This window comes from Equus asinus, chromosome 12 (assembly GCF_041296235.1).
Source record: "Equus asinus isolate D_3611 breed Donkey chromosome 12, EquAss-T2T_v2, whole genome shotgun sequence".
Lineage (NCBI taxonomy): Eukaryota > Metazoa > Chordata > Mammalia > Perissodactyla > Equidae > Equus > Equus asinus.
Window position 1 is genome coordinate 17,290,242 of NC_091801.1, and position 25,587 is coordinate 17,315,828.

Consider the following 25,587-nt stretch of genomic DNA (forward strand, 5'->3'; position numbering starts at 1 on the left):
TAAAACTACCGTATGAGGTAGGTATTACTATGATTATTATCCTCATTTTAGAGATGGGTGAGTGAGACACACTCTTATATACATATACTTTGCACACCAAGCAGAACACCCCCTCCCTGCCTATCAGGTACACACCCTGGAGAGAAGAAGGTGGTCATTCTGGTTCCCATCACACCTCAGTTCTCCCAGGCACATGACTGGGTGGCCTCCCCGACCCCTGTGAGGATAGGAATGATCATGTGACTTGCTGTCACCAATGCAACGTGAGTGGAGGTGACACGGGTCCCTTCTAGGTGGAAGCCTTCATGCAAGTGTGCAGTCAGCCTCATTCCCTCTCCCTGTGACAATCAGACACACCCCAGCTGATGGGGCTCTGCCAGCCTGGGCTCTGGGTGAGGTCAACGAGCAGCAGAGACCCTGTGACCCAGACAGGCATGGAGAGTGAGCACGAAAGAAAGCTTGTTATTTTAAATCTGTGAGGCTTTAGTGTTTTTGTTAACATAACGATGAGCGGGGTTAAAAACAGTTGTATAGAAAGTAGGATGTCTAGAGGAATATGACATGTGAGACGGGGACACAAGGGTATTTACTTTATACTGAGGAAGTAGGCACAGCCTCTGTACAGATCAGCCACTAGCCTGACACCTGAGTACTGAGAAGGCTGGCACTGTAGACCTCAGGACAGGGCTGACCAGGCAGAGGTCTGTCATGTTCCAGAACCAGAAAGAGGCTACTGTGGCTGGGCTCAGGGAAACGAGTTTGGAGAGGTGGATAAGAGCAGATCATGTAGGGCTGTACAGGCTACAATAATGCATTTGATATTATTTTAAATGCCCTTCATGCTATAAAATGGTTTTAAGCAGGGGAATAGCACAATCTACCTTTACAGCTCCCTCTGGCATCTGCTGAACATAGAATGTATTAGTGAGGCACAGCTGGAAGCTCCTACAGTGGGTGCTAGTGAGGGGACGATGGCGACCCAGTCTAAGGTGATGCGGTGGATACATTCTGAGGTGTAACTGACAGACTCAAAAAGGTACTGGAGGTGAAGGGGAAGGAAAGAGAAGAATCAAAGATGATCTTGGCTTGATGGGCTGAGGAGACTGGGGAATACTTTACCAAGAAGGGGGAAGACCTTGATGGGGAAGGCGTCGAAGTAGATTTGAGTATGAGGAAATCTAGAGCTCAGTTTTAAACACAAATTTAAGTTTGAGGTGTCGGTGATACATCGCAGTGTTTCATAACCCAAATCACACAGGAACTGTGGGAATGAACTAGGTCAGCACACATAATAACATAACTGTGCCTGGCACATAAGCCCCTATCATACATGTTAGTTTTTATGAAGCCGTGCCCTCCTTTTATACATTTATCAGCAAAATGCTTGGGAAAACCTCTGATAATTCCACCATGAACCCTACTATTCCTATCTGTAGCCCCCAGCTCACTAAATGTTCTAACAATGTGGTCTATTCATCATTCAATCCTTGGACATCTGGCACCTGCAAAATGAAGTCTGTTCTCATATTTCCTATCTTCACTTGCCCCCAATACTCTATGCATTTACTCCCTGTGAGAATACACAAGCCCTGTACTTTAAAATCCCACAAAAGTTTTGGACTATCCATGAATTATTTTTCCCTTTACTTATGTCTGGTACCAAAGTGTCATTAACCAGAAAATAGCCCATTAAAGGGCAAGAGTATTTAGCTTCCCCAAACTAACATGAATCACAAAGTCTTGATTAAACTCATAATGTCACCTTAATTTCATGTTACTAATCAGAAAATTTGTCTTTACTTCCATCTTTGGATCTAAGCAAAATAGGAGGATTTAGTGGAATGACTAAGTGTTAAAGGAAATTTCATTTCTAGGAGAAGTGTTCCCAAGTGACAGGGTCATCAGACTTTGTGACAGACAAGTGCAGCACTGAGCCCTTTCACAGGAATGAAGAATTTCTAGAAAGGCTAGCCAGGAGCTGTTGTGAGGCAATTTCTCTTAAAACTTGGCAAAGCATCTGAGATCTACTTCTCCACTCTGCAGAGACATCTATGTCTCACCAAGAATAATTACTACATGGTGAGAAAATTGTTTGGTAACTAGATTTTTAAATAATTTGTCAAGCTTGACTGCATCTTTGAATGGGGCTACAGGGAATCCAGACACTTGACAACTGCACTGTTTCAAAGTGATTATGTTGCACATTGAATTACGTGGAACATATTTATATTTAGAATTAAATTATATGGCGCACACAGAGAAGACAAAGGAAGTTTCTCAAATTATTTGCTCATTTCATGTCACTTTCCTAATAAACATGCACAGTTGGGTAAAGCCTTTTCGAATAACAGAGTGAGGAAACCTTAAGTAAAAATAGGTAATCACTTTAAGTAGTTTGGGTTAGTAAAAATAGCTTAACCTCTTTCTGCAACTAGTGGTTTCAATATAAAGCATTTTAAACAGAGTAAAGGGAGCCTCTTGGCTCTAACTGTTTTCTTAAAAATATATCTACATTAGCTGAACCTAAGGAAAAATGTCAATAAATGAACAAAGACAAAGTCTGGACAATTGCCAGGCAGTGCCTGGCAGTCAGCGCATTAGTAGCCTGGTCTCCGAGGCAATGTCCAGCCAGGCACGTCAATAATCCTGCCATTGACAAAGGACTCATCTGAGAAGCAGAATAATAACTCTTGGCCCAACTGAAAGTATGGGATTGGCCCAGATGTTCTCACAAAACCCCTTTGAGATGTAGGATCCATAACTCAATGCCACTATTTATCGCCTTAGTAATAAAGAGTCTTCCTCTATGCACTTCCTAAATACTTCAGTGGGGGAAAAAAACTGGTTTCTAAAATAGAACACATTATATAATAAAACTCAATGTATTAAATAAAGCAAAACATAATGTTCTAAAATACTAACTTCTGTGTTACAAGTCATGCTAAAACAATGCAAAGTATCGTACAATTGCTTAAAAATAGCCACCTCTTCTCTTGGCAACCTCAAACTATTTAACAATAGTCACAATATAATATACAAAATGTTATACGTAATACTTTAAAACTGGTGTATCAGACATAGGAAAACAGAATTTCAATTCTAAATTAACTCATAAAAACGTCAGGAAAAATTGCATAGTAAATAGCAACTATTTAAATATAATCTTAGAAATATGATGCCTCTAGTAGGCGATTTTTGATCTCTAAACTTAAAAGATGTGTAAAGTAGGAGATCATCTCAATTAAGATTTCATTGGTATAATGTCTAATTACTCTGAAAGCTTAGAATAAATTCGAAATCCTTTATGTCGAAACTGAATTGTCCACAGAAGTATGGGATGATGTCTGTGTGTGAACTAAACAATACATATCTGACAGCAAACTAAACTTGTAACTTCATAAAGAGTACAATAAAAAGAGGACAATGGTGTTTATACGATTTTCAGATTCTACCAACTTTGGATATATCTAATAATTTCAGTCCCTTGAATGATGAGCAAGCATGATGTTAGGCAGCAGGCTGATTGCTTTTTGTATTAATCTGTATAATTTTCACCCCAAACATGTAATTTGTTATTATTATTCATCCTGTTCTATACATAAGTAAGGGAGCTACCCCAAATCCCGCGTTGTTTTGACTATACGAGCTGCCTTGACTAGATGTGAAGCAGAACCACACACCATGATGTGGCAATCACCCTACAGAGTTTATGTAACTCTCCAACCATCAAATTCTTAAATAGGAACCAGAGTTGACCTCTTTGGAAAAATTTTAATTAACTTCCTCCTCTTCTCCTTTCTTAATAAAAATTTCCAAATTACTGGCCCAGCTATTTGCGTTATTGCTTAGTAGAGCATTAATTCAATCAGAAGACAAAAAAGGCATTGGTCATCGGGCCTGGGGATACATAATTTTGCATTTACTCATTTAACAAGTATGTTAAGGATTTGTTATATTTTATATTTTTCATAAAAATCTATTGAGTGCATATACACCAAATACTATTTCTGCTCTGTAAAAGGTACCAGGAAATCCTATACACAGTTAGTACTCATTCAATCACATTTTTCAATTTAATATTTTTACACTAAGACTTATTTAGTGTTTTCTGTAAGACAGAATTTTTGTTTTTCTCTTCTCTGGTATTTACTGCTTCCTTAAAATATATATCTATATATTTGCCATCTTTTATCATTTTTAAAGTGTTGGAATAAAGAGGATCTACATGGCCAGCGAAAAAATCCTACAACCTAAAGAGAGAATGATGGATATTCAAAAGTCACATTTTCTACAGTGATTTTATTAGGCACAAAGTACAGGAAATAAAATACTTACTCATCTATTTGACAAACACACATCTCCACCTCTTTCAGTGCAGTCTGAAGTTTGCCCAGCAGTTTCTGATAGATATCTTGGGTTTCTAAGTCTTCTTCTTTTAACAAATACCGGAGACCATGCCCATCCTGTTGTCCCAGGGACAGACCGGAAGGGGCCGCCATGGTCGTGATTGTGTGCTGAATGTACACCATAGGGCTGAGTTTCCCTGAGGAGTTGAAATCATTCCATAGTCACGTTTATGACCTTTCATTTACAGTAACAATCCAGCACAATTCACTTTAGACGTCCAAACTGCCATAAAATAAAATGCCAATCCAATGTTGAATTTAATTCAGAAATTAAAGCTTATGAGGAGTTGTGATTAAAAACTAGGAACACAGTTCGATCCCATGTCCCACCATGATGGTGTGGAACAGCATTATGCATCCCTTGCAGCTGCTCCTCCTGTATTTTTCTCATAGTTACAGGGCCATTTCAGATTAGCGGTTTTCACAGCAAGATGAGCTGTACCTATCACACATGTAATGAAGGTAAGAATAATCATTCTTCTTAGAGGAAAAATAATAAAAACGCATTACTCCATTTTCATTCTACAAACACTTATACATAATTATGCAAAGATTAGAGTGAAGAACCCTTTCTTATAAGAGTTAAGACTTGCTTACACAGCAGGAATCTATCCAATTTCAGGGATGCAGGAATAGTTACGATTGCCTAAAATTACTTTTCATAATTTGATAAAGTTTCAAAAGCTAACATACCTTGCTCAGATTTATTTTCTTTATCATGAGAATTATGCTTCCTACTGTCCAACTGAACACCAAACGCACTCCCCAGGGAGGTCGACGTTTTGGGATACGACACTTCCATCACATTGATGTGGCAGTTGGTAGGGCAGAAATCACTGCTGTGCAGTGGGGAGATTTTAGATTTGGCCTGTTTAAAGGTGGGCCAGGCTCTATTCCTTAGTACACGAGAAAACTGTAAATTAAAGAAGAAATAAAAAGAAGTTGAACACAGTGATAACTCAAACATTTCACTTCTGTCATCCACAGCAAAATCAAAAGAAAATTAAATGTCAACGGAAACCAGTGAAATAAATTATAAGTTGTTAGAAATTGTCATTATTTTACCACCTACACGTTCTTAATAAAGCAAAGCAATACAGGCAGCAATTGCATATGACTCCCTTGAAACTCCGATTGCAAGTTAAGTGCCCAAAGAAATGAATTTAAGTGACCAATACCACTTACTAGGACTCAAATCCACAGGCTCCTAGCAGCTGAGAGTTTGCTAGAGAAATCAAATCGGCGTCCTGGACACCAAGATAGGAACACAATATTTAAAGGGAGGCAAAGTGGCAGAATGGGGTAGCTATCAGGTCAAGGGTAGAAGAAGATGGGATTATTCCAAACACTGTCAGAAAGTCAATCTAAACCTGAGTCTGTGAACAGATTAGACAGCAAGGCATGGTAGTGTTGACCTGGAACTGCAGGACGACAGGCGGAACCAACAGTACCCTCCATACTTCCCGCTAAAAACTGCTGAGTACTTGGGTCAGGATCAGCCTGAAGACTGATGTGGACTCTACTTTTATGCCATTGAGAATAAACTGAAAGTCGAGGGACTTGTAAGACATACAAGGATAGCCACTCCACCACTCAAGACCTTGCAATCCAAATCCATCTATCCTTGCCATGGTCTATGTTGCCACCCAAAGTCTGACCCGCACCTGGCTTATTCATCTCAAGCTCTCTTCCCCTTGCTCCCTGGGCTCCTTCTGGCCTTCACTCAGTTCCTCTCACACACCATCTATACACTCCAGGCTGTTCAGTGTGCCTAGAATGTTCTTCCTCCCTCACTGCCTGACTTACTCCTATACATTTTCAAGTTCTATGACATCACCAAGAGGCCTTCCTTCAGCCCTAGTCTGTGTTCAATTCCCCTGGTGTGCTAGGTTACAGCACACTGTAACCTCCCTTATAATTATGAAGAATATTCTTATCTCTACCTCCCTTAGCAGATGGTAACACCGTGAGGGTAATGCTCACGTCTGTCTTGGGCACCATAAACAGGCATCTCATAGTCAAACTGGATTTTGGTTTCAAAAGGAAAGGACTGAGAGCCATGGGCTATCTGTGTTCTAGTTCTGCCGTCCCACTAACTCATGTGATGCTGGGCAAGTCACTGTCTTTTATCATTCTTAGTAAAATAAGGGATAGGAATTAAATAACCTCTATACTCTCTGCTTGCTTGAAAACTATAACCAGCTCCTATCTATTTATTCTACTAGTAGAGTAGTAATTTGAGCACTGAAAAGAATAAAAATTAAGACTGGTTACTCACTTTTCTAGGTTAAATTCAAGAATAAAGATGAGATATCAAAAACCACATCTTATAAATATAAGCTCACCATTAGAATATGAACTATCTTATATGTTTATTTAACTGTTTTCAAATCACATGTCAGAAGCTATGTGGCTCAGGAAAGTGTTAGCACACAGTTCGAATCTAAATGGAACTGGAGTGAAATGCAGGAAACTATTAACAAAATTGCCGACAAATTTGATGATAAAGTATCCTAACCCCTAAGAGAGGAGGGAGGAATGTAGAGAATTCTTATTCTACGCCTCTCACTTTACTAATAAAGAAACTGTGACCTGGAGACTTATCTGCGAAAGACCTAGAATTTAAGGGCAGATGCACACTTTAGGCCAGAAGTTCTTTTCCACTGTAGCTGTAAGATAAAAATCTCAGACAAGGCTCACACGGCACACATGAAGGCACAGAAGTCGATTTTATTACATCACAGCACCCTCCATAACAGGCAGTTATGCTTCTCTTGCCTTCTTTCATTTTAACCAGTTATCCATCCATTCAAAAATATGAAGAGAAGCATGTATTCCAGACTCTGTGCTAAATGCTGGAGATACAGCCCCACCCTCATGGAGCTCATGATCTAGTAAGGGACACAAGTAAAAACAATATAATTGTTACATATAACAAATACACTAGTACAATTATATTTCATATGTGTGTATATGTATATGCACAACCATACGTATATACTTAATACTTATATAATAAGCATGAGAGCCAGATAATTAGAAATTTTGGTAAGTGCTAAGAAGGAGGTGAACAGAGTGATGTAATGAAGTGTTCCTCAAGTGATCAGGCAGAGTAAGGAAGATGTCCTTTCTAGGGGGACCAGTTTCCTACAGCTTTCCAACAGGTATCTCAATACAAACGTGAACACAGTGTGTTTCCTCTCTCCATACACCCAGAAGGGGTGTATAACCACACGTCTGAATGTGCCTAACTCTCTCAAAATAGTAAGTATCAGAGAGGAAGCTTCTTTGCTAAGAGCCTCTCTTGGAGAAGAAAGAGCCTTATGAAAGCAATGCTGTCTTCCATCCTGGGTGTCCTAGGAGAGGGGGAGGGGGCGGGAGGAACCTACAGTCACAGGTCCTGCAAATGTGCTAGATAAATTTTGAAGATCGAAAATGTGCTCCCAGACAGCATGCCCTGAAATTTAATTCGGAGACAATTCTGTAACGCAAACCTAAAACGAGGAAGGCACAGTTCTTGTATTGACTGTGGTATGGACATGAGAACACACTCTAATTGGTCTGTACAGGAGTAAATGGCCCTATAAACATGAACCTGGCATCATTTTTAGCAACATCAAATGGAACATTGAGCTCATTAATCTTCTTTGGAGAAGCTCACAAGGAAAGACAAAAAAGCTCTTTTCTATAAATAAAACTTGCAATTTTACGATAAAGAAATGTACAGGGTTTGGGGGAAGTGACTTGGGATGGACAGTGCTTTAGACCTATTGTGGAGAGCATAGCCCAGACTTAGAAACACCTTCATTCATTCATCCAACAATTAAGTATCGATGGCTCTCTAGACCAGGCACTATTCTAGATATGTTGAGAAATATCAGTGAAGGAAGCAAAGATTCCTGCCTTCTGGGAGGTTACACTCTAATCAGAGAGAGGCAAACAATAAACATAAATCTCGAGCAAAATGTCAAAGGAAGGGAGAGTTGGGAATGTGGATATCTGGAAGAGAAGCCTTTCCTGGCAGAGGAAGTATCCAACGCGAAAGCCCCAAGGATGGTGTGTTCAATGAACATCAAGAAGACCAGTGTGGCCGGAGTAGAGAGTGAGCGGGAGGGAAAAGGAGACAGGATTGGAGAGAGAATGGGCAGATGGAGGGCACAGATCATGTCGGACCTTGGAGGTCGCTGGCAGGATTTAGCTTTTACTGTGACTGAGATTCACAGATATTCAGAACAGACTGTAGGTGGGCAAGGGTGGAAGCAGGAAGGGCACCTACAGGAGCGATGACAGCGGCTCACCCTCGGCTGTCAGTAATAGAAGCAGTGAGAAAAGGCTGTATATTTTCAACGTAGAGCCAAGCAAATGGCACAAGAAAAAGGAAAGTGAAGAGCGCATTTAAAGTTTTTAGACCGAACAATGGGGAGCAGGGGTCTAATTCTGAGATAGAGAAAACAGCAGACATGACAAACTGTGGAGGGGTGGGATCATGAATTTATTTTGGATAAGTGCAGTCTGAGATATCTATTAGACCCAAATGGAGACGCCAAATGGGCCAGGAGACTGAATGAGATCACCAGGGGACTGAAAGTGGAGAGATAAAAGGGGACCAAGTTCTGAGCTCTGAGACTTCGCCACATGAAGAGGCTGGAGAATGAAGGAGGAACCAGCACAAGATACTGTGAATGAGCCACCAAGAAAGGACAAAACAAGGTATAGGCAGTGTCACAAAAAACTACTAAAAAGAGGTACAAGGTCAACTGCATCAGACACTACTGAAACAAGGAATGAAATGATGTCAGTGAATGAGCTTTGGCAAAATACAAGTCACTGTTGACCTTCAAAAGAGCCATTTCAGTTCCACAGAAGGGACCAGAGCCCAACTTGAGTGTGTTGAGAATGAAAAGTGAGTGAGACAGCAGGTACAGACAGCGGGTATAGACAGCGGGTATAGGTAGCTGTTTTTAGGACAAAGATCAAAGAAATGGAACAGTCTGTAGAGAGGAGTATGGGGGTCAAGGGAAATATTTATTTTTTAATATAGATGATATTAAGGAATATTTGTATATTGACAGGAATAAGTAATTCTTAGAAATGAGAACTTCAGGTTTTTAATGCAGTGGTCGTTAATTCATGAATCATTGACCGTGACAACACATTTAAATCCAATTACAGTCACTTGACTAAAAATAAAAAATAATACAAAGGTAAGCTATTATTTTGAAGATAATCTCCCACTTCAATTAAGTGTAAAACCCCACTGGCATGGAGTTATAAAAATTTTGTATCCGCGGAAGGAGACAAGGGAGAAATTTTACCCACAATTTTCCCAACCCAAATACCAGTTTTAGGATTATGTGGCGTTAATAATTAAAGGTACTTGGAATATTCAACATAAGACTTTGATTCCTACATGTAATATTTTTGTGAAAACAGAAACTCTCTCTCGAAAGTAAATTAAATATTTATAGTGAGGCAGTCTTCCCGCAACACAAAATAAGCCCAAATATGGAATTATCCTAAAACAAAAGCATGAATCTAGAATTAAAAAGGATTCTAAGGATAATTTAGGGGGAGACCGTTCCTCCAAACAGTGCATAGTTTTACATCTGGATCGCCCACACATCCTGCTCCACAGAGATTAAACTTCTGTTTGGGATTCATTCAGGGCTCAGTAAGGCCTGACCTTCTCTCACACATAAGCTGAAAAACATCTGTGGCCAGTACAACTGGCCAGGAAATCAATTGTGACTGCAGTAGCCTGGCTATAGAAACTGTAGAAATTAACTGCTTTCTATTTTTAAGATCTAAAACTTCTGGAGTCAAAATAAAGGAAAGCCAGTCTCTTCAAGATTTTAGTTTCTATGGATACATTTTATTTTACAGGAAGAGGGGTGTTTGAAGACTTCATCCAGAAGAAATATAAGTTTCTAATGACAGTTTAAAAGTAAATATGTGGAAATTAGAAATATATGTTCATAAATGCTATAGCTTCTGTCGACACGCATTTGATACACAAAATCGAGCTGACCTTACCTGACCTATTAAGGCTATATCTTAGGTATCTAAATTGTGTTCAAAGACAAAAGATTTTTTAAATATTTTCTTGCTAATCTTGTTTTTCTGTCTAGTGAGAAAGATAGCCAATTATTCATAATGTTTATGGTCAAGAAGGGATGATGAAAAGGATAGCTTTTAAAACACTTATGTCCTGGTTGACTATAAATTTCTCTTTATTTCTAGATTAAAAATAAAAATAAGGGAGACAGCATCCCATAGGACAGATACCTAGTTTACTACTCACTAGCTCTGTGACCTCAAGCAAATTCTTAATCTCCCGGAGAAAGAAGCAGGATAAGAGTGAGCAGCATGGCTGTTTCAAGGCTCAAACAATAATGTACATATAAGAGCTTTCCATAACTCAGTGACATTCTTTTCATCACCTAAAATCACTGCCCATTAGCCTGTCTGTCTCTGCTTTAAGAGCTTCCCAGGCTCCCTGTCACTCTTGAGGAAATGAAAGACACTTCTCACTCGCCAGGAGGATGTTTTTGAGAATCCCCAACATTTAGGGGGAAACCCTGTACCTTATATTTCTAATCTCCCACAAAATACACTCCTCAGTTTATTGAAAACCATATTTTTGTCAGAAACCAAGAAGCAACACCTTCTTCATCTGCGATAAACAATTCATCACGAAACTGTATATATTTTACCTTCTACACACAGCTTGAATTGATCCTTTTCTCCCCATCCCCAATGCTTCTACCTGAGTCCAAGTCACCACCAGCTTGCACTCTTTATAAACATATCTGATTAAGCCACTCCAGAATATCATTGGGAGAATCAGATTTTGTCAGTTTTCTTTTTTAATTGCATCCAACTCAATCCTCCTTTCTAGTCCAGGCAGTATGCCAATTCTTCATTAATAAGATCAGTCTCATTTCTACATCTTTGCCTTCACTTATGACATTTCTCTTACTTGAGTGCCATCTCTGCTCCCCTTCACTCTGACAAATCTTCCCAACTTATGGCAGCCAGCATTTGCTGACTATTCAACCCCAAATGATTCCTCCTTTACCGAAATGTTACTGCCCTGGTAGTCAGAACTAGACTGCTTAGCACATAAGCTGTGTAGCACGGTGCCAAAGCCAGATAAACAAACAACAACTAGCTTTAGAAGAAAAGGAAGCAATGTTCAAATTCCACTGCTGTTCCCAGCTGTGTGCCTTTAGGCAAGTTACTAGACCACACTGAGCTCTAGTCACTTCATCAATGAAATGCATAACGTGTCTTATAATCACTGCGTTGGTAAGATTACACAACATACACAAAATATCTCATGCAATGCTGGATACCTGTAGCAGACTGCTATAAACTGTTGTGTGCTACATAACTCCAGGGAGCACCATCACATAGAGGAGGGTGTGGAGTGCCAGCAGTTCAACCGTTCATGGTGGCATCTCCTAGGAGGTTAAACAGTCAGTACTATTATTACTTACTTCATGTATTTTGACCTTTTGACCCAAGCAGACTGTAAGTGTGGGAGGGCAGGCACCCTCAAGTAACCGACTTAAGCCCGTATTGCCTACATAAAAGGTATGCATTTTAAATATTTCCCTAATCTTCTTGCCCCATCCTGCAACAGATTTACTCTCATGAAATTGAGGTTTTGACCTATGCTATTGGCTTTCACTAAAGAGTGCATTAAAAATATCTGCCACCAAAAAAAAAAAGAAAAATCTGCCACATAAAACAAATGGCTGCTCCTTTTTCAGGGATATGTTTACAGGCACTACCCTGACATTTCCTGGTCTCGCCTCTTGGAAATCCAGCGTGACAGATATCTTTTAGAACTCAGTCCAAGAAAAGCTCTGCTTCTCTTCAGAAACATGTACATATCACAAGGATGCTGATAAATATGTAAAATTTATGTGTTTCCTTTTTCATCCTGGTCATTGGGAAGCTGAAGGCCAAACACAATATTCCACTTTAGCAACTAAATAGAGTCTTAGGATCTGCTTACCTATGACCCTTTTACCCTAGTGGTCTATACCATCTATTCTAATAGAACTTTACCTATAAATTTACCTGCTAGTTTTTTTCCAATATTCATTCTCTCCTTCCTCCATTTAGTAATAAAATTCCCTGAGTTTTAGTTGGGTACCTGGATTCCCAGTTTGACTACATTTCCCAGCCTCCCTCTCACTAAATGATTAATGGGATGTGAACAGGTGTGATGTGTACAACTTCTGGGTCATGGCCTCAAAAGGAAGCTCTTTACTCTCTACTTCCACTTTCCCCATCTGAGGGGCTATAACTTAGACATGGTGGTGGAGGGCCAAATTTGACCTTGCAGAAGAGGGCAATATCCTTGGGGAGAGAGTGAAAATCTAGAAGGACCCCTATAAGATTGTCAAGCCTCACCCTAATGGACTCCCATCAGGTTGCCCTTTCAAGCGAGTGAGAAATAAACTTTCTACCTTGTGTAAGCCTGTATTGTTTTGGTCCTTCTTCAAGCAGCCAAATCAATACCCTACCTAATATACCTTCATCCTAATGTTTTGCTTTTATTGATAAAGTATACATTTTTCCATATATATTTCTTTAAGCTACTTCTACTGCTTCTGTTGTTAGAATGAATGGAGAGAAGAAAGTCAGAAGAAAATCAAAAAAAGAAAGAGAAATGACGCACACACACAGTGACAAGCTTGACAACCCGAATCGGTCTGAACCCCTATCATACTTTATACAGACCCACCCCGGAAGTAGAATGACTCTCTTTTCAACACATGTTCAAAAGGGGAATACGAATTTGCATTTGTTTAGAGCTTTTAAATTTTACTTCAAAGCATTGTCACATCTTATAGAGAAAGGAGAAGTAAAAGGAGAATCTTCTGTTGTTCAGCTTCAACAGGGCATCGTCCTCAAACTCAGGTGAGCTGAGCTCAACAATCATGGAAAGAGGGTTAACAGATGTGACAGCTCAGCAGTCATCTTGGACAGCATTTCTCTTCATGTGAATGGACTTATAAAACATTACAAAAGCAAGAGATATTCAACTTAACAAGCCGAACATTATAGGAAGTGCTTAAAGAAAAACACAGCGATTCCTCTCACCCTACTCCCACTCTACCGGAGGTAACCAATGTTGAAGTCCTTTAGGTATTCATTCACACATTTCCCTATTCTTCCATGGATGTGTCAGGCCATATATGGGCTTATCTTTTACTTACTATATCAGGAACATAAAACACATACAGTTAGCTCACATTCATAAAAATGGAGATAGATAATATTTCGTAGTATGGCTGTACCAAATTTTGAGCACCCAGCCTCGCTTGGAGGGAAATAATTTAGTCAGCTACTCTCTTATTGATATAAGTAGAAAAAAATTAACATCTACTATCGGGTATGTTTTGAAGATCAATTTCTGTTAATTCTACCACTAAAATATACCCTCAAATCCATCTAATTTTCTCTGTCTTCCCATCTGCACCAGAATCCGAGCCTCACCATCACTCACCTGGAGCACTGCAATCACTTCCTATGTGTTTCCATGCCTCCATCCTCGCCCTTACAATCCATTCCTACAGGGGAGCCAGCAGGATCTTTTACAAACCTAAATCAGACGAAGTCAACCCCCAGTTTAAAAGCTTCCAATGGCTTCTCTTTGATGTGAGAAGAAAATCTGAACTCCTCGCAAACTTCCAAAGTACAAGGCTCCCACCTCTTCACACTGGTCCCTGCCTCAGCCTCTCACCTCATGCCTGGCCACCCTCCCCCTGCCACCCTGGCCTGCTTTTTGCTTTGGGGCCTCTGTGCCAGCTGCCCCTTTTACCTGGATGCTTGCCCCTCCATTTAAATGAAGAGTTCTACTTATCAGATACAAGCTTTCTCAAAAGGCTTTCTCTAGACCCCCAGTCTCCAGTGAGCACCCCAGCACTTCCCACCGTATCTCCCTACTTGGATTTCCTCATAACTCTTTTCAACATTTGGGTTTCCCCTTTTGTAGAAATGTATTCACTCCTTTGCTGTTTCCCCCACTCAAATGTAAGCACCATGAGAGGAAAATCTCTCCCATGCTGCCACATTCCTGGTACCAAGAACAGTGCTTGGCACATCAAAGGGGATCAGTAAATATGTCAAATGAATGAACCAATCAATCAATTTAAAACAGCCTACGTTCCACGTACAATCAGCCCTACTAACTCAGGGCTCCCTTGAGGGAAAAGGGCAAGAACAACTATAGTGTAATTTAAAATTTGACTTCAGAATTTAGGAGGCCTTGATTGAAATCTCAACTCTATCTCCTGCTAATAAGTAATTTAATTCTTTAGGTCTCAGTATTATATTTGGAAAATGTGCAATCATGACTTAGCTTACAGGTTTGCAAAGATCAAATGAGGTAATGGATGTAAAGGCATTTAAAAAACTCTAACACAGTGGCTGGCCCTATGGCCTAGTGGTTAAGTTCAGTGCCCTATACTTCAGCAACCTGGGTTCGTGGGTTCGGATCCCGGGTGCAGACCTACACCAATTGTCAGCCATGCTGTTGTGGCAACACATATATAAAATAGAGGAAAAGTGGCACAGATGTTAGCTCAGGGCTAATCTTCTTCAAGCAAAATAAGAGGAAGATTGGCAACAGATGTTCTCTCAGGGCTAATCTTCCTCAGCAAAAAAAACCCTAGTATGTTATGTAAATGTTATCATTATTTCAATAAACTGGTACATAAGTAATGAAAACATCAAGAATTGGATTAAATTTGACCTTTAAATAAGAATTACATGAAAAATATATACATAAGACTTTTACCTTTTTATAACTGGATATTCTCTGACATACATGCTCAATTTTTTCACTGCAAATGGCACTGAATTTACTCTGAAGGTCAGTAGGAATCACCTCATTTAAAGAGTTAAGGCTGGCGCAGTTTTGTACAAAATGATCATCACTTTTAGCCAGGGCTTCAAGAATCTGTAGAGATACACACACACACATACACACAAAAGAGAACAAGAAAGTAAAACCTTCCAATCTAGCCAAATACAATTTTCACAATTCCAAAACATAGGGTGACTTTCCCCAGGGTGCTTCTCTTGGCTGCCTGGGATCTCCACATTCACTCAAAGCCTGGCAGTGAAGCGATGGGCCTGTGCATTTGGCATCTCACGTTCTGCCTTCTGCTGGCTTTAAACACTGCCTGGGGCAGGTGAGTGGACTGTGAAGACTCCTGGCTGGCTACATCAGGACACTGATGTGGGAACACACTGCACGTATTTTAGTCAGAGTTACTCAGAACATTTGTTTTCTCAACTTGGTAGTAGAATAACAAAAACTGAAAAAAAAAACCCAATTGAATAGCATCCTTACTTGCTACTGTGAGCCCAGTAGAGAGAGTACATTTAACAAACGTTTGCTTTTGGAAGGAATAAAGGAGAAGTTCTCTTGCTAAAGTAAAAATCAAAGTTATCTGCAGTGTCTGAGCTTTATCTGATAAAAGCATCAGATAAAAGCATCCGTATGATGGATTCAATTAGTAAATCCTCTTGGCTATTTGAATCAATAGTAAGGCAGCATCTGTGTGTGTGTGTGTGTGTGTGTGTGTGTGTGTACACGCCAGGGATCACAGAGAATTTCCAGTGAAGTGAGAATTATTAATGCGTCATATTCATATTTTATGTAGCATTTGTTTCAAAGATCATAAGGCTTGACTACACCTTTACCTAACATTTTCATAATATTGTGTGAGATACAGGTATAAATGCTACGTTCATTTGAGCTCCCTCACCACCTCACTTCCCCGTCTTTCTGAATATGGAGTGTGTTTTTTGCTTAATCACTAGTCTAGAAATTAGAGCTCATTTTATCACCAGCAGTGTGATCTTGGTTAGATTTCTTAATTTCTTGGACTCTCTTTTCTTCATGTGTAAAATGAAAATATTTGCAGTACTAACTTATACAGTTATCATATATAAAATAATCCATGTAACTTTGCAAATTTAAAAGAGCTAGAAAATGAGACAAAATAATTATAATGACCTGGTCCCAAGCCCTTCCCTGGATCCCCTTAATAGTATAATGCAGTTGGGAAGGGGTTGCATTTTGAAAATATAGATTCTGTATCAATAGATACGTGTAGTGGTACAAAGTTATCGGGATGATGGAATTTTTTAAAAGTTAACTTTCAGAACATAAAACAAAAACCTAAAGTAGTTATGTTTGAAATAGTGCATTTGGATTTCTATATTATTTTCTCCCACTAAAATTCTAAAAAACTCATGCTGTCAATGCTACATCTGTATCAACTATAGATATTTGAAACAAGGACTAAAATGAAGAAATAAAGGCAGCGAAGATAAATGTCATATTTCCTACTTGTAATACCTGAATCCTCACAGGGTGATATAAAAGCAGACGAAACACTAAAGCTCAGACCCGTGGACGGTGCAACAGGAGTTTGATGGATTTACCTTGTGGGAGGATCGTGAAAAGCCAGCACAGGGTCGCCCCTTCCTCACCACGTGTTTTATCCATTTGGACGAAGACTCCCTTCCTCCCTCCACATCTTGCTTTAGTCTAACGAGTAAGGATGATATCCTTCCCGACTAAGAATTATATAAACGTCTGAGGATCTATTCAGAAACTGATCTCTAAGCTTCGTGAAATTTTATGAAATAAGCGTGAGACTTGCAGAATTTGAAATTTCTTAAAACGTATTTCACGACTTCAAATACTCATCAGGGGATTATGTGCATTAAAAAAAGCACCACCTGTCATGAAAACCATCCGAGGACAGAGAAGTCTTTGCCAAATCAACTAACACTCCTGGGCAAGAGTCCCATCCAGCTTAAGAGTGTGCTCCAAAAGACATCAATAAAAAGGAAGACTGTTCACATACTGAGCCATGGGAAAGAAAGAAAAAGAAGCTGAATGAGCTGACAGCTGAAACATACACAGCTACTTACATTTTTCAAAGTGGGGGTGGACAAGGGTTTCAGTTGCTTTATTTAGAACAAAATCCCCTGTTTTCCCAGAATCACTCATACCTTGGCAGTGAGGCTGAAGAACCCTTTGGGCTCGATCATCTTCTCCACCACGTTGCACTTTATCCCAGCCGTGCTGTCATACTCATACACGACGCCGTATTCCAGGTGGATGTTATCCACGGTCAGGCTCACGTGTTCCTTCTTCCCGTCAATGATGGCCATCGTGTTGAACTTGTCAATTACCTCTGGAATAAAGCCAATTTTAACTCAGCAAATTCATGAACGGTTTGTTAGTCTCTTCAAATAATTTGAGGCTCTTCGAATAATTTTTAAAGAGTTCTTGAAAAAAATAGCTGAATCTGATGTGCTAAATGAAGCGTCTATTCTTAACATTTTTAAAAATAAGAACATTTAAAAAAAACACATGCTTGAGTGATCCAAATCCCACTGCTCTAACATGACTAGCCTTACACTTGCACATCCATTTTGATCTATGGACCATACGTATGCCTATTTATACCAGTATAAATATTATACATACAATTCTATATTTTCTCATTAAAAGCATGCATGACTTAAAGTTAGTGTTCCTAAAACTGCCTCAAACATTAGATGAACATTTTCTCGAAGCAGAAAAAATATATAAAGTCACATTGAAGAAGCGGAAAGGAGACGGCAATAATCATTTTTTCAGCAGAGAGGGTGCCTGAATTTTCCCAAACAGCGTCTTCTGGAGACAGCTCGTTGAGAAAATTTGTCATTGTTCACTATAATAACATTTCCATCTGGAACGTCTTTCTGTAGCTATGTTTTGGCCTGAAATCAGTCAGCTGGCGAAAAAACACCTAAAATCTCAAGTAAGAAACTGAGAGTATCCTAATAGTAAATATCAAATAAGCAAAAATAGGAGATTAGTTTGCTTAAAATAATTAAGTCCTAGACTAGCAGAAACAGTCTATATAAAATATACAAAAGGAGAATAATGGTTTACCTTAAAATAAATTAGGTCCTAGAATTTCCAGAACATCTCATCAACCCAGTCTAACTTTCACGATGGCACCAGTGATGATGAACAAAAACTAACTCTAAATGAGGAATAAAAGCCTCAGGATAAGGTCCCAAGATTTGTCCTGATTTAAATAAATAAAAGAGTCAATTTATCATAACAACTTGCTGCTCCAATGAGGCTGAAATATTTCTGATATTGTCCATGACCTTAGTGGCTTCTGCCAAGCAGCCTTCCAGAAATGGAGGAAAAACAGCTTTTCCTAAGTACCCCCATATGATCAGTGTGTACAAGGAATTTTCCAGCTGTGCTGGTTTGGAAGAACCAAACAGTACAATAAACATATCCAGAGACATCCACCAATAACATGAATGGAAAGATACCAGGAAAATGTAAGAGAAGATTCAAGGACTTCTGTGAAAAAGTTTGGAAACAATAATTCAAGGCATCTGTGAAATGCAAACATAAATGTAACTGCCTCAGTCCTTTCACCCTCGGCAAAGAAGCCACTGAATACAGCAATCTGCTGGTTTGCTTCACTGAGAAAACAGAAATGGTCTGAGTCCTTATCAAAAGAGCTCTCTCAAGGCTGGCCCTGTGGCCTAGTGGTGAAGTTCAGCGCACTCTGCCGCGGCAGCCCGGGTTCTGTTCCTGGGCATGGACTTACACCACTCGCTGGCGGCCATGCTGTGGTGGGGACCCACATATAAGATGGAGGAAGATTGGCACAGATGTTAGCTCAGGGAGAATCTTCCTCAAGCCAAAAAAAGAGGAAGACTGGCAACAGATGTTAGCTCAGGGCAAATCTTCCTCAGCAAAAAAAAGATCTCTCTCTAATTTTCACATTATTAGTTTGTCTCTTTCATTACTGTCAATGTTAGAACACAGTAAAAGTTACTAGAATCAGGAAAGTATTTTCAAAGGAACTATGGGCCCTCTAGACCAGGCTTCTCGAATTTTAATGTATACACAAGTGATATCTTGTTAAGATGGAGACACTGATTCAGTAGATCTGGGGTCGGGCTGAGATTCTGCATCTCAGTCTTGTTCCAGGTGATGCTGCTGCTGGCCTGTGAACCACATTGGAGTAAGAAGGTCCACACATTTAAACCCCAAACAAGAAAACACATTTTAACTGGGATTTGAATCCTCAGCCTACCACTTAACAGCTTGGGCCACTTTCTTAACCCACATAGGCCTCAATTTCTCCTCCCATGAAATGAGGATGATGATAATCACACCTTTATGAGATTTTCTTTCTTGATGACTTTATGAGATAATCCATGTGAAACACTTAATAAAGTGCCTCATAAAGCGTAGTAGCTATTACATGTTAGCTACTAGCTATTATTACTCATGCACTTGACATGACATCTACTTGGTAATAATGACAAGACGGTGGCTTGAACACATAAGATTTTAATGATTGGGACTAGGCACAGGCTTAGTGGAAAAGAATACTAGGAGCAAATGAGGAGAAAAAGAAGGAACCTACCTTCTACTTTGCAGTCAAAAGCATCCCCTGCTTCCTCTCCAGGGGGCTTGGAGGTAGACTTCTGAAGGTCTTCCTGAGCACTCTCAACACTATTGTAAACCCACTGTATGGAATCTTGCTGGAAACAAGGGGGGAAGAGACCACGGAGAAATTAGTCTTCCTAAAGTGCATATCCATTTCATACACCTGATTCAGAAGAAGAGCTGACCATCTTACTTATCCTTCTAGTTCATTTAAAAATAATAAAATTTGAATGAAAAAGAAAATCAACATCAGAAACTAATGGAAAGTCAATGGAAATTATACAAACTTTTTAAGCTTGAAATTTTGTTTTTAAGATATATTTTTAAATAAGATGTATTTCCCAAAAGTCTTACTTAAATGTTTCATGTATATCTTAAAAGAAATTATGAATTACATTTTTAAATAGATGTTATATGGACAATTTTCTGAAGAATCAATCATCTGTAATTATACAAACCATTTAGATGCTCTCCTAATAGTAACAAATATCTTAACACATTCAATCTTTTTTGAATCAAACCAATAAGAAAATTGGAAGAATATCTTTCATCTCTTTGGGTTCCCAAGTGATGTAACTATCTTTTAATCCTTCCATGTCATAAAACATCCTATATTTTAATTGAAATGGCAGTTCCAGTCTTATTTAGATAAATAGGAGAGATGAAATGGCCACAAGGTATATACTTCCAGGGCTGCATTACTTTAAAGTTTATACTTTTCCTAGATGAGAGGATAACCTGAATTGCACAATTGAAGTGTGATATCATTTGCATTATACATTTTTCTCCTATATTAACTTCACAATTGTGTTTAATTGTTATACTGCTATCCATCATTAAAATGCTAGTTTACATTAGATCATTGAGATACATCTTGGTAAACTGCTGTGGCCTCCAATGAACCATATCCCCCAGTATCGACATCTTTGTGTAGCTCCTATGCACAGTGACCCTGGGCTTGGTCACGTGACTTTATTTTTCCACAGGCACATTAGCAAGCATGATGTAAGCAGAGAGCCGATTGTTTGGAATATTCTCTCTTGAAATGCAGACACCATGCAGAAAGGAAAGTCCTGCTAGAGACTGGAAAGGAAGGCCATATGAAAGCGCTTTGGAGGAAGACTCGCCACATGGAGAGAAAAGCAACCAGGAGTGGAATGAAGGTGCCCAGTCGGGCCCCAGCATAATGTAGCCACGTCTCACAGGAACCAATATCCAGTCAACCCATAGAATTGAGAAATAATCAATCACTGTCATTTTATGACACTAAGTTTTGGAATTGACTATTTTGTGGCAATGGATACCCAATAGAGCATGTTATGCCCTCAGTGAATTTTTCTGTCCATTTATTGCTTTTCTTAATCATTTCACTGATCAACACCTCTCCAAGAGGGAAGGCAAAAAAATGAAAAGGAATGAAGTTCAAATCAATTTGGCTACTTATTAAAATTCTGATAGAAGGGGAAAAGTTTGATAATTTTAGAAGAGTCTTTTTAAAAAAATTCATTAACACAGTTCAACAAATATTTACTAAGCTACTATCAACCAGAATAACCCATGTGTCTATATGTGAATTCCAATTTGTTATGCTAGTTTGAACTTATTAGTAGGCAAAATTGATCAGCTATTTTCTTGTAGGTTCAGTATTTTGCAGGATGTCAGTCCTGGCCTGTGAGAAAATAGAAAGTCTTCTTTCTGGTTTGGACACAGCCACATGCTCACATCCAGAAAGAGTACTTCACTGTGCATGAAAGAAAAAATATGAAGCCTCGCCTCAAAAGTTTCTTTTGCATTTAAGTTGATTAATTTGAGAGAATTTTCTATTATAGTCCAAATTCACTTGTACCTTATGAGATAATAAGCTTTGCTTATGAATTACGATTCTAATTTTATTTTTCTATGGCACTTGAAATTTGATTCAGAGGAGAGCGCTTAAAATTTTAAGTAATGGCAAGCACATTTTGGTATTTTATTTTAAGAGCTAAATCCAGTTACCTAAGTAAATATATCCAAAAATCAGTCCCAGAGCCTATAAAGCCCACAAGTTTTTCTTTTTCACACAAGTCTTATAATAAACAGTGTATATATAATTCATACATACAGACACAGACACACGATGACCATTATACATCCTAAAGCCATCACAAGGGTCAAGGAAACAGTGCAGACTTTTGGATTTCGATTGGATAAACAGCTATTTGAAAACTCTTATCACAATAAAAATGAAAATACCCCAGAGTACTTTTTTTATTTAGTGAGGAAGATTGGCCCTGAGCTAACATCTGTTGCCAATCTTCCTCTTTTTGCTTAAGGAAGAGTGGCCCTGGGGCAACATCTGTGCCAGTCCTCCTCTATTTTGTATGTGGGATGCCGCCACAGTGTGGCCCACGAGGGTGTGCAGGTCCATGCCCTGGATCAGAATCCATGAACCCTGGGCCAGCAAAGTGGAGTGCGAGAACCCAACCACTACACCAGTGGGTGGGACCACCTGAGAGTTCTTTTTAAACAGGTGATAATGCTGTAACAATAAAACAAGCCATAATCTATTGTAACTAATTGCCCAGATAAAACAATTATTACGAGATTTACAATGCTGTGCTTAAATGTGAACCCAGAAGTGGAAACCACAGACATCTCTGGCAGTCTCCTACGTTGTCCCCTAGGCCTTCTAGGAACGTTTGCAATTAGATCCAGATAAGCTGAAGAGCAGTTTACCTTCATGGGCCTCCTGTATTTCCTGCAGGCTGTAACATGCGCAATGACACTGGCATGCGTCTCTTTGCTGACGTTGATTCCATTCACTTTGATAATACATTGTCCAGGGTGAAGGCCAGCTGCTGCGGCCACAGTTCCTTTCAATACAAATGGGAAAATTGCCAAAAACTACCTTTAGGAGTAAGATTCATTTTTATCACGTCTACAATAAGGAAAGCAATTTTAAAACATAATAAAGATCCAGTTAGTACGTTCTTGATAAATTTGGTTCTGATAGCAATGTCCTCTGAAAATGTTTGTGTTTTTTAACTGGCCATTCAAACTGTGACTAGGAGAATATTTTCCCACCTCCCTAAGAATTCATTTGAAGGGATATTATAAAGTGACCTTTATTATGCTAATCAGTTATTTTCCCTCTTAAATGTCTAGTCAATCTAATTTTCTAAAAATGTATACATAATGGCAAAATGAGAAAGCCAGAAACATATGCCTTATTTATCTCTCTTTAGTCTACTAAATTCTTAAATATTAAAATAATATTCATTTTCATTTTTTAAAACACGAACAATTAAAAGAAATTCCTAAGGAAGAAAATCAAGTCAATTAGCAGCTATGAGTGGACTGGATTTGCTAAGACAAATAAGAGTTTGGAATACGTACAAAAGGTCATGAACCAGAGAATTTGTGGAGAATAAAATTAACCAAATAATGTCAACTGTCCATCATTTATTTGCATAGATAAAGATTTAAATATGAAAGTGGCATACCCAAACCAGTGAGTTAAGATTTTCAGAATCTTCTAATCATTATTATTTGATATTCTGAGCAAATCAACACTTTCAAAGTATCAGTAATAAATACAATGACTATAACTAATACAGATGATTATAAAAGTTATCCTAAGTATGTCAGAAGAAACTTCCTCTGTAAGCAATTTCTCCCATGAAGGAACTATTAAACATCTTGAAGAACATAATTTATATTCAAGAAGACAATATATATTTTCTTATCACTAAAATTCACTCCCAGAAATGTGAAGTGGTTTTTCTGGATTGAACTGAGTCTTGGGAGGGGAAGGACATTCTCAGCAGAAAGAGCAGCCTGACAAAAGGCACTGAGTTAAGACATAACCTGGACATTTAGAAACATGCAAGCAGTTGGCGTGAGATTAAAATGAAAGGATGAAAGAGACTCTGGAGAGTGCAGCAGGGCCAGGTCGTGAAGTCCTCGTGTGCTTTGTGTGAAGTCATAAGAGTCTGAACCTTACTGTGTATGGAAGAAGAAAAACATTTCAGAATTTTAACCAGAGAAAGCAGTGACTTAAACAGAGACATGATTCCCCCAAACAGAGGAAGGATCGTTGGAGTTTAAGTCAAAAATCAAAATCACAGCAAGTATCTAGTGGACTTTTCCAAGCTGGAACCAAGGTAGCATTAGTTATAAAGGGGAGAATGAGATCAAAGGTTTGATGTTTGATGACAGAGTTTATGGAGAAGCTGGAATATGTGCCTTTGGACTGAGTGGCTGAGTAGGTGGAGTCATTTAAAAAGAGAGAATACAGAAGGTAAAGCAGCTTCAGAGGATAGATGAAAAGTTCAACTGGGGATAATACTGAGTTTTAAGGTGCCAAAGAGGCTTTTGGGTGGAGATGTTTAATAAACAATTAAATCTAGGCTACAGAACTCAGGAAAGAGATCTGGGCAGGAGACAGAGATTTAGAAATCTCCAGCAAAGAGGATCAATAAGGTTGCTTATGAAGAGCAAGAAGGCAGAGAAGAGAAGAGGGCACCAACGGTTAAGACGGTTAAGATGTCAATAGACGAAGGGAGCTGGCAGAGGATGGAGTAGGAGAAAAATCTGGAAAGAGCCTTCTCAGAAATCAAGAGATGGCACTTTAAGCAAACGGGAGTAGTCAGTTTAAATAAATGCCACAGATAGCTCAATAAAGACAAGGATTAGCAATGTCCATTGTATTTTCCAGTTAAGTCCATGATAACTCTTATAAGATAGACTTTAGAGACATGAGTGGGAGGTGGGAGGCAATGTTTATAGCACTGGGCTAAAATTAAAATAGGAAGCAAGGATGGGCAGGCAAAAACACAGACCAGGATTTTAGGAAGTGTGGCCATGACAGTATAAAAGTTATTAGAGCGTTATTCTAGAGCTGAGCTTCTCAATCTTTGATGTGGATACAAATCACCTGCGGATCTCATTAAAAATGCAGATTCTGACTCAGTATGTCCCAGGTGGGATCTGAGATTCTGCATTTCTAACCAGCTCCCGAGTGATGTCAATGCAGTAGGTCTGTGGCCCACACTTTGAGCAGCAAGGATCTAGAGGGGAAAACAAGGAAAAGGGAAAGGTTTTGTGTTTACTGTTCTAGTTTAAGATGGTTTTGTTTCTTTGTTTATTTTAATGGGAAAGAATTGACATGTTTATAGCCTATGCTATAATAATACAATGAAGAGAAATGGTTGAAAATTCTGGAAGGGGGATATCTTACAGTGCAATACTCCAGAGGAGGTATCTGAAGGGATGGGATCCAAAACATGTGTAGAGAGATTAACCTTGAACACCAGGAAGAAAAAAGAAGACTTTTTCAACTAGGACGGGAGAAAAGTTGGTGATGGTGATACAGCCAGCAACAGGTGTGCAGACATGGGTGTGGGATTCTGAGGATTTCATATCTGGTAGCCTCAATTTGTCTGTGAGGTGCCAAAGGAAGTTCATCTTGGGAGATAGGAGGCAATTATGAGGGGAAAAGAGGGAGCTGATCAGAATCACATAAAAAGATTGCTGAGTAATAATATGGGCTCAGTAAAAGACAAGGCAGTGAATTGGGATAACAGTAATTCCATAACCATGATAGTTTTTCCTAGCTACTCAGGAGGAAGAGCAAGAAGCTGGTTAGGTTGGTCCAAGGCTAAGATGAGATGGCCTGGATGCACCTGA

At 39.1% G+C, this 25,587-nt stretch overlaps 1 protein-coding gene across 2 annotated transcripts in view; it reads right to left on the bottom strand.

Moving 5' to 3' along the window:
• PREX2 (phosphatidylinositol-3,4,5-trisphosphate dependent Rac exchange factor 2) overlaps positions 1-25,587 on the bottom strand; it is a 274,795-nt gene that overhangs the window by 103,539 nt on the left and 145,669 nt on the right. For both annotated transcript variants that reach the window (XM_014838489.3, XM_070481134.1), the window contains 6 exons: positions 22,636-22,772; positions 19,898-20,015; positions 17,457-17,641; positions 15,223-15,384; positions 5,100-5,319; positions 4,336-4,543 (listed from right to left, as the gene is read on the bottom strand). In XM_014838489.3, the coding sequence (XP_014693975.3) occupies positions 4,336-4,543; positions 5,100-5,319; positions 15,223-15,384; positions 17,457-17,641; positions 19,898-20,015; positions 22,636-22,772 (1,030 nt within the window). The remainder of the gene's footprint in view (positions 1-4,335; positions 4,544-5,099; positions 5,320-15,222; positions 15,385-17,456; positions 17,642-19,897; positions 20,016-22,635; positions 22,773-25,587) is intronic.